Here is a 9,815-nt window from a genome sequence, read left to right as displayed (position 1 = left end):
TGTCCAACCAGGCGGCAAACCCTACCAACTGTGGTCTGGTTCAGGTTGACAATGTCGCCGACATTCAACTCAAAGGCCCCTGTTGCGAAAAACCGCAGGTAGCTTAACACAAACAACACCAAAGGTATGGCATAACATCTGCCTGTATCTAGAAAAACGATTGTCTCCGGCCTGAAACTTTAGCGGACAAAGACCTTTTCTTCCCTCAGGTCATCAAGAGGGTTACTCCTGTCGAGTAAAACACGAGGACATGACACTTGCCTCTGATTAATAACATTATTCACGATCGCTCAACGTCCAGCCGACATATTAGAAAGTTGCAAAGCTTCTTAATTTAAGACTCAACGTTTGTGACTCAGACTCAGACGTTGGAACCAAACATGAATCTCAGAAACATTAGTGAACACCGTTTTACAGCCCAAAGTCTTAGTCTTGAGTCCTAAGTCTACATTTGAGGCTAAGACATGTACGTGAATACGGCCCCTGGTTTCTGATCAGGAAACGGACTCGAATGATATTTTATCTGATGTCGTCATAATCGACCTTAGATAAATTAGTCAAAACTAAACTACGTGTTAAACATACATCTTGATGAAATAAGTATATTAGTTAAATACATTTGAAACAGTCAGTCATAATTGTAAGTATAATGCAAGTGAGTGCCTTTATTCTCAGTGTGTTAGGTTAGTTTCTAATACTAAAGATTTACTGAAATGCAGCCTTCCAACAACACTATTCCCGATAATCGACCCAAAGCCAAGCTAGTGATTCATACAGTACTCGAACGAGCTAGAAGGAAATATTTATGAACAACGTAGTTATACTTGCTTGACATTAAACACAGACCTATTGAATGTGCTATTGTTTAGTGAAATAGGATATTGCTTTATTTTCATAATGTTTAAGCCAACGACGAAAAGAAAACAGTTATTGCTAAATTTAAAGGTTGAACAACTGCAGCTTGTATCGCATACCTAACTTGCAGGTCATAGGAATTTAAACAGATTAACGTCATTTGGAATGAGTATGGAATGGAAGGATTTAGTAAGGAGATAAGCTGTTTCTGTTATTGATACATGTGTTATTTGGCTCAACATAGCTCAGGGGAGTGCATCGGCGTTAATGATTGTGAAAGTGTAAAGTTTATAATGTGATTATATTTATTGGATCAACCACATTACATAGAAACAATTTGATGCGTATAGCTGCATCATTGGACGAAAATCTACGACGAAACGGTGTTTAAATTCATCAACAGTGTGTCTCCATGTTTTTTTCCAAAAATCAATTGTTTATCACAATGACCACAACGGATGCTGCTATGAATCACACGGTCACAGTCACAGCACGCAATGGCATTGAAATTTCAAATCATGCAATGGGACATTGCTTTCAAATAGAAGAAATTGCATTAAAACAACTGAATCGTACAGAAAACCGTGAATCGAAAGCTTTACTTTATGAAATACAGATTACAGAATTGAAAGACGATTTGAAAAATGTTACGTCAAATGAGGATGCAGTGCATTTAGCATTAGAACCTGAATTCAGTGATCTCGATACCGGTTTGGCATGGGTTGTTTTAGTAGCAAGTTTCTTCAGTTTTGCTCTATTCGGAGGCTCAATGTATTCTGTCGGCATCATACACAACGCCCTACTAGATCACTTTAAAGCGAGCGTCGGTCTTACGGCTTGGGTTGGTGCTTTACACACGGGCATTCTTTCACTTGGAGGTATGTTTCACCCCTTCGAGTCATCCATATTGTTTTATATTGTGCGAATACAATACACTTGTAATAACGTGATAATATCAAGCATAGCCGCCTAAATATTTGTTCATAAACATAATCGTATAATCGTAAATAGTTATTTTTCTTTACTTTTGCCAGTGTCGTTGTTTGCTGACTGCATAAAATGTCTACAAGAAATAGGATTACCTTGAATATCACGTACTTAATGGAATTCACACTGCACGCTCAAGTATAGCTTTTGGTCGTTAAAAGGTACCAACCTGCGCATTTTTATTATAGTTTTTTTCATGATTTATAACAACTGCAGCTAAAGCCCGATTTCGGAAAGTTTAAGAAGCAAGATGTATTTTCTTAGCACTGGCTACTTATTGATTTATCCATTGCAGGTCTGCTTTCAACTGCGGTTGTTGATCGGTTCAGTTGCAGGACGGCGATCGTTTGCTCGGGACTTTTTTACACCGGCGGCTATTTGGCAACTGCTTTTGTTCCAAACATAGAAGTTGCAGTATTAACATGCGGCATTATCGTTGGTAAAATCATTTACAAGGTCCACTCCTGCAAAGTTTTAAAAATGTCGCGTAGTCGTGCATGTTAAAGCAGTTCTTACAGCATGCTTGTAATAGGATGTGTTTTCCATTTACATACAACAAAAGTTGTTCTATTATTTCCTTTAGAACGCTCAAGATTAAATTTTGTTGAAATCGCTTACATAATGTTTGTTTAAGGGCATTTTAAATAGTCCTTAACAGTTGATATGCTCCTCTAATATTTGTTTTTCTGTTCTTAAACAAAATTAAATTATTTTGCATTGATAAACTAAATAACGATTTATATTGTCATTGATTATACTTACAAGCAAATGAATTATGTGTCCATTTAACCAAAACATTAGCCTCGTTGCCTTAAGGACTTGTCCCCCAGCTTCATTGCTGTTGCTATGGTTAAAGTTTGTAAGGATACTTATACTCACTTTATTGTTTCTTTTTAGGAATCGGAGGCGCACTTGGTTATACCGCTGCTATGGTTGTTGTAGGTTTCAACTTCAAAAAACGCCGTAACCTTGCCCTCGGTATAGCCATGTCTGGCGTTGGTGCTGGACTCTGTGTGTTTGCCCCTCTAATGCAAATGGCAATGGATTTTTACGGCTTTTCTGGGTTTTTTATTTGCTGCGCTGGCATGCAATCTAATCTGGTTACTTTTGGAATGCTCTGCTTTCCCAGTCAATTAGAGAATCATTCCCATATTTTGAGACAAAGAGACTCGCACAGTTTATCGACAGGCAAGAATGTTTTCAAAAGAAAAATCATGCCGTACATTAATGTGTGTCGCAAGAAAGGAATAGTTTGTTTATGCTTAAGTATGTTTTTGTACTGTACTGGGTCATATCTGCTATTCCTGCACTTGCCAAAATACATAACAACAAAGGGGTTTTCGGAAAATCAGGCAGCGTTTTTGATATCTTTATCAGGACTATTGACAGTTGTTGGCCGTCTTCTGACAGGAGTAGTGGCTAACATTCCAAACTGCAATGGAATAATTCTGTATGCCGGGTCGATGGCTGTTATTTCAATTACAACGATCATTTACCCATTTTTTTCTCAACACTATGTTGGTCACTTGGTGTATATAATATTTATGGGACTGTTTGTTGGCTCTTGTTATGTCGCCTTGACGACAGTTTCCCTGATGTTTGTTGGTATTAACTACATTGCTACCGCGATTGGTCTCGTATTTATGTTTGGAGGAGTGGGGGCGATCTTAGGACCAGTACTTGCAGGTAGTTAAATCCATGAATTATATAATGTGATATGTTTCTTGTTGAATACTAGACAATAATAATTTACAATACATATAATAAGTCACATTTTCTCTTTTAGATACAAATGATTTAAAGCTATATATATACAATTATATAATGTCGACCAGTTTTAATACTTCCACTTCATGACAACATGAGCATCAATGCGTTTTACCTAATTGGTATAACAACATCTAATACAAGTACAAAATAACGAACCCGTCAACCTATGACATGGTATGAACATGCATGAGCTCATTTATAACACGATCTACCACATGCGTGTAGGAATGTAACTTGAATTCATACAATCAAAACGTACACTTTGGAATACATTGTTGTTGTTTTCCTAGTATTTTACAGATCGGATGGCTGTTTTATTTCCGAACTTAAATCTTTCAGGAATACTTGTCGATTCGGGTGGAACGTATGATCAGTCTGTGATAGTTGCAGGTATTAGAATATTTTATTTATATTCATATTCATTTCATTCCGAGGGAGCATATTTAGCAATTTTACATTCTTTAAATTAGTGATCATTACTTCTTTTTAATTTCGTCCATATTTACGTACATCTGTCCGTATTACAAAGACCTCTCATGGCTCTGCCATAATTCTTAATCTAGTATTTGATTTCATTCAAAATTTGAATTTGCATACCACTTTGACACCCAATTCAACATATATGCTGAACTATATAAAATTCATGGTTACTGTAACAATCATGCGTTTAATGCTCAACTTGACATAGTAATACGAAATATATAATGCAGATGTGACAAGCTGTTCATTAACACAAGCATGTAATTTACTGTAAAATCATTTTCATTATAGGAGTTTGTAATCTAATAGCTGCAGTCTGTGGTGCTTTCTCTACTCGTTTTGCTGCCGAAGGGACCGATGGAATTTCAATATTTGTTGAAAAAACACATACTAGTGAAGAAGGGAGGACATCGAAGGAAAAATTCTAGACGGATCTGGATAGTTTTTTTTGATAAATTGCGGTATCCACAAATTATATAACAAGTGTCTGATATCTGTTTTTGTACATACGATAAGCGGCGTTTTATTGATACTTCATAGAAACAATAGTTCAGAACTTTGTTAAAGTTAACAACGTTGTTAGATGTTTGTTAACAAGATTTGAGACAACTGTTTTAAAGTTATCAATGATGAAAATAACAACGTTGTTAATTTTAACAAAATTCTGAACAATTCCCAAACTCTTTATTATATGTTTTGTAAAAGTGAATGATCGTTTTCACAGCACCATGACAACGTTTTTGTTGGATATAATACCGAATATCACATTGAATCAATATATTTCAAATGGTTACATGAGAAATAAGAGAATACCTCTCCTGCATACTGAAAGTGGGGCAAGGGGCATCTTACCCAGAGCAGGCTTATTCTTCAATTTCCCAATGCAATCTTTAACATTTATAGAGTAAAGTCCCTTTGATGCATTTAATTAAAAAGGCAACTCTAGGACCGGTCACTATAAACAAAAAAGATTTTAATTGTATCCGTAAAATGAATTAAGTGAATAGCTTCCAGAAGGCTTTATGGTTTATTAGTTTTGAACATCTTTATCCAATAAAATAAAACATCTAAGACTATTTGGGGGAGACAAGGGCTTTTCTTAGAGTTGATTCATCTTTTCTGACTTATGAAAAATATGGTGTTGCATTTTGGAATGATCATCTTTTATCAAACATAAGTGGTCTATGATTTCGAAATATCAAAAACATTTAATGTATTTGCTACCTGGAACTTGTCTGATATACAGTGTGTTTTCTTTGTTATTGGCATTCATTATCTATTCAGAATATCAATTTTCTTTATGTTTGTGATTGAAGATGAATGAGATGTTTTGATTGCGCTAATAAGTTAACAATGAACAAATGGTATAAATTAACCGAAAAAGATCTCACGTTGACAGAGTACGTTTAGACTGTGACACAGTAGTGATACTCTAAACAGATTTTAATTTCAGCTTCTATTGGATCTTAGCGAATGTTTACTAAATGCCTTTTCCTCAAACCGATAAAATAGTCGAATACTTGTAACAAAGCACAACAAAACTGACACAACATTTCTTTTGAACATAATTATAACTTTAGCCTGTTAACCTTATGAATAAATGCAGTGCCAATATTGCAGTTTTACAGAACACGCTTCTTCTGATTTTTAGTTAGACGAAAGAATCGAATGATTTAATTTAATTATCTCAAAAGTGAATTCATAGATCGCAATTCATTGCCTGCCGGTGTAACGGTCGCCTTGGAGATAACAAAAAGGCTTGACTGCGCAAAACCGAATGAGATATCGATTTGGTAGTTGCAACAGCTGTACTTTATTGTGAAATGCCTAAGTAAAGTGTTTTCCACATCGACCGCCAAATGTTTATACTCGATTAAAGGATAACAAGTATCTGCGCTGTCTGCAAAAAAAGGAAACAAAATCGTGAAGTTACTTCCCCTTGGAAGAAGCCAATAGTACTGTCAACTTCTTAAAGGACATTTGAGCGTATAAATACATACACACGACAGTACACGTATTATAACCAACATTAACGCATTTACATTTCCATACAAAATCGATTTACTTTACGGATGAATATGATCACAAATTTGATTATCAGTAAACTGTTTTCGTTTTAAAAGAAGTTTTAATGATCAGTCAGAAATGGGCTCAAAGAAGAAACTAAAATAAAGCTAATATTATAAAACTAAAGCAATGATCACACTTTCAATGGATTTACCATTTAATGTATTAATACCACTGTTTAGGCACTGATGTCATGGGAAGGTGCGCTACATTGGGAATAATTCATGCTTGAAGGTATGAACCGCTTTTAACTATATTTGGTAAAACAAATAGATCAATAGATTGTGTTGTATTAAACATTGAAGTATGGTTTCAGATATTATTTAGGTGATTTGCAGATTTCATCAACGATTCGGCAAAGAATGATACACTATGCCCCAACAAAGTTAAAGTTACCGGAGATATATTCAATAAAATTATGTTAACTTATCAGTTATCAAGCATTGAATGGCCAATATAAGAATCTTGTTCTGTTATGCAAAATACATTAATGCAATTGATATAAAATGACATAAATGGAAAATCAATAGAATAAAAAAAAAAATAAACGTACCGGAAGTATGTTCAAAACAAACTGTATGAATTATTATCATTAATGCTTCAACTACGATTTTAATATACCCTGTATCATTTCAGGCCTTGGATTAACACTGGCTATGTCACCGTCATATGTGACCATTGCTTTCCACTTCAAAGAGAAGAGCACTTATCTTGCTCAAGGAGTCACTTTAGTTGGTTTCAGATTCGGAATTCTGACAATCTTCTTTCTATTACAAGTCTAACGTGATCACTACGGCATGACAGGAATAGTTATTATTATGGTAGGAATTTCTGCGAATATTGTTTCATGTGGATTGGGTTGTAAACCGAATGCTATGATCGGACGAAGACTTGGTTTGAACGGTATTAATGTTAGCGAAAATGGTTCCAAAATGATATACGTCCTAAAACTACTTTGATTCAACAGTTGCACCATGATTTGCTTTGTTTCGTATGGTATGTAGTCGGAATTAGTATACTATACATGTATATGCAAGCATACGTTCAACATATCGGCTTCACAGCAATGCAGGCTACTGTCACGTTGTTTGACTTGCTATGAATAGAAAATGTGTAAGTAACAACTATATATCGGCAGCATTGGGCGTTGTACACTATGACAATGGCTTAGGCGGCGTTCTAGGTCCAGTTGTAGGAGGATTGGAGAATAAAAATAATACATGTTTCCTTACAAGAAATTGGACGCAGTTGAAATGAATTTCATTCATCTCCAACGTTGAATACATTATGTTTGTGAAATGATCTCCATACAAACCACATCCTCAACCCAATAATGCTTAATAAAAATAAACAATGGAAGGTTTGAATGGGCATTCTATCAGATGAATTAATCACTGAGTGAGACGTGACTAGCGTTCCCGTTTAATCTTCAGCTCTGCGCTGTGCGGCCGACAGTGTAAGTTATAGTCCATACATTACGTATTTGGTCAGAGGGTATTTAGAGATAGCTGGAATAAATGAAGTAATAAATGAACTAGTTATCGTTGAAACTGAGAGAAGTAGATAATTAAGTATGACGTCACAGCCAATACGCGAGGTATTGTGCATGACCTTTTTGGCTCTGAATTACCTATTTGTGTCAATGAACACAAAATGTATAGAGATTTCTAGTGAATGTGTTACGGCACTGCAACGAACTTGTAGATATTAGATTATTGTGCATATATTTAAATTTGAACTAAGAGCAAGAAAAGCGGTTTTCACAACACGGAATGTACCATCTCACTAGGCAGAGTCTGCCATATTGATTTCTTACTAGATTTACTTCATGAATAGAATAAATAGATGATTTGCACAAAGTAAATATAAACGAATAATTCAGCCAATATTTCTAAACTCATAACGTGCTCATTGGACGACAACCACAGGAAGGGGTGAACTAAGCTGTATTAAAGGATAGGTAGAAATTACTCTGCACTGACCCTCAGGAATAAGCCTACATTGTTTTGTATTGATATTCAGAATTAACCAGACATTGCTATCTATTGATATGCATTATGAAGCTAACATTGCTATCTGCTGTTATTCAGAATTAACCGGACATTGCTATCTATTGATATGCATTATGAAGCTAACATTGCTCTCTACTGTTATTCAGAATTAACCGGACATTGCTATCTATTGGTATGCATTATGAAGCTAACATTGCTCTCTGCTGTTATTCAGAATTAACCTGACATTGCTATCTATTGATATGCATTATGAAGCTAACATTGCTCTCTGCTGTTATTCAGAATTAACCGGACATTGCTATCTATTGATATGCATAATGAAGCTAACATTGCTCTCTGCTGTTATTCAGAATTAACCTGACATTGCTATCTATTGATATGCATAATGAAGCTAACATTGCTATCTGCTGTTATTCAGAATTAACCTGACATTGCTATCTATTGATATGCATAATGAAGCTAACATTGCTCTCTGCTGTTATTCAGAATTAACCTGACATTGCTATCTATTGATATGCATAATGAAGCTAACATTGCTCTCTGCTGTTATTCAGAATTAACCTGACATTTCTCTGTACTGATGTAAAGGATTAAGTTTACATTGTTTCACAAAGGTACTCCTTTTGGATTTATCCGTTGGTTTAAACAGGTATTCACACAGTTTATTCAGGCATGGCTTTAATTTTGTTGACGTTCTGGATTAAGCTGAATTTATTTTGACTGCTATTCAGAATTACGCTTACATTGGTTTATGTACAAGTACATACTCCGAAGCAGACATTGTTTTTATTATACACCCATCATAAATCCACACGCAATACATATCGCAAAATACGGTAGTCCGTATTCCACTCCAGTGCAATACGGCCGTATTCCACCCCTGTGAAGTCACGTCATAACAAGTATCGTTGCGCGATGTTAAAATGACGTCATAAAACAAAATAGTGCGTCGTTAATATGACATTTATTATGAAAACATGTGGCTTTTAAGTGATCTAACAAGCAATGTGTATGATAAAAGGGATATTCGTTCTACATTTTGATCCGGAATGTCGTATATGACTCTCGTGGATTTTTTGCAGATTTTGATTTTTATCCGGCTTGCGCTTCGTGACATCCGAATCTGCAAAAATCCACTCGAGTCAAATACAACCTCCCGGATCAAAACGCAGCACTAATAACCCTATTGTATTGTTATTCAGGTCTCAATTTCACAACAACACTTGAACTAAACTTCCATCAACGGTAAAAGCTGCATTAGGACTTACATGTGATGTTTAATACACTCGAGGAAGATTGTGTTTATTATGTTTGTATGCAAACCATCTCATCATTAACAGGTAAAATAAATCACCATATTTTATCAAATAATTTGAAAACCGTGATCTTGAAATGGGGCCTTTATAAATTTCGATATCAGTGTTAACTGAGCGCATCGTAAAAACTGTTTGCCTAATACATCAGTAAGACTCAACTATCATAACAAATAAGTGGGTAATGTAGTTACTGTCTCTGTAAGCAGTTTGGCAGAAGTAAGTCAGTGGGTTAACTTCACGTTAACGCGATGCTCAATATGCATGATATAGTGCAGTAAAATACAACTATTATCGTGATGTGGCATAAACTTTGCAACACATGTGGGCA

The 9,815-nt window shown here is 35.3% G+C and overlaps 1 protein-coding gene across 5 annotated transcripts; it reads left to right on the top strand.

Annotated features, from left to right (window-relative positions):
- Positions 1 to 785: 785 nt before the first annotated feature.
- Positions 786 to 7,528, top strand: LOC128210330 (monocarboxylate transporter 9-like). 5 transcript variants are annotated; one of them, XR_008257144.1, is made up of 7 exons: positions 786 to 1,733; positions 2,138 to 2,281; positions 2,740 to 3,528; positions 3,952 to 4,002; positions 4,384 to 4,553; positions 6,342 to 6,393; positions 6,796 to 7,528. XR_008257144.1 is itself a non-coding variant. In XM_052914610.1 (6 exons), exons 1-5 carry the CDS (start codon positions 1,268 to 1,270, stop codon positions 4,518 to 4,520), a joined length of 1,587 nt encoding a protein of 528 aa, XP_052770570.1. In that variant the 5' UTR covers positions 786 to 1,267; the 3' UTR covers positions 4,521 to 4,553; positions 6,342 to 6,403. The 5 variants fall into 5 exon arrangements, 4 of the variants coding, with proteins under 4 accessions (XP_052770570.1, XP_052770572.1, XP_052770569.1 ...); XM_052914610.1 differs by lacking the exon at positions 6,796 to 7,528 and having other exon boundaries at positions 6,342 to 6,403; XM_052914611.1 differs by lacking the exons at positions 6,342 to 6,393; positions 6,796 to 7,528 and adding an exon at positions 1,890 to 2,003 and having other exon boundaries at positions 1,596 to 1,733; positions 4,384 to 6,309.
- Positions 7,529 to 9,815: the final 2,287 nt, after the last annotated feature.

The sequence above is a fragment of the Mya arenaria genome, chromosome 12, assembly GCF_026914265.1.
Source record: "Mya arenaria isolate MELC-2E11 chromosome 12, ASM2691426v1".
Classification (NCBI taxonomy): domain Eukaryota; kingdom Metazoa; phylum Mollusca; class Bivalvia; order Myida; family Myidae; genus Mya; species Mya arenaria.
This window is presented reverse-complemented; position numbering and strand designations above follow the sequence as displayed.

Excerpts from the sequence above, each read along its gene's own strand:
- LOC128210330 (XM_052914610.1), top strand. The coding sequence starts at position 1,268 with ATGTTTTTTTCCAAAAATCAATTGTTTATCACAATGACCACAACGGAT. Across the intron at positions 2,282-2,739 it reads AACATGCGGCATTATCGTTG|GAATCGGAGGCGCACTTGGT; the intron begins GTAAAATCATTT and ends GTTTCTTTTTAG. Across the intron at positions 3,529-3,951 it reads CTTAGGACCAGTACTTGCAG|GAATACTTGTCGATTCGGGT; the intron begins GTAGTTAAATCC and ends TAAATCTTTCAG.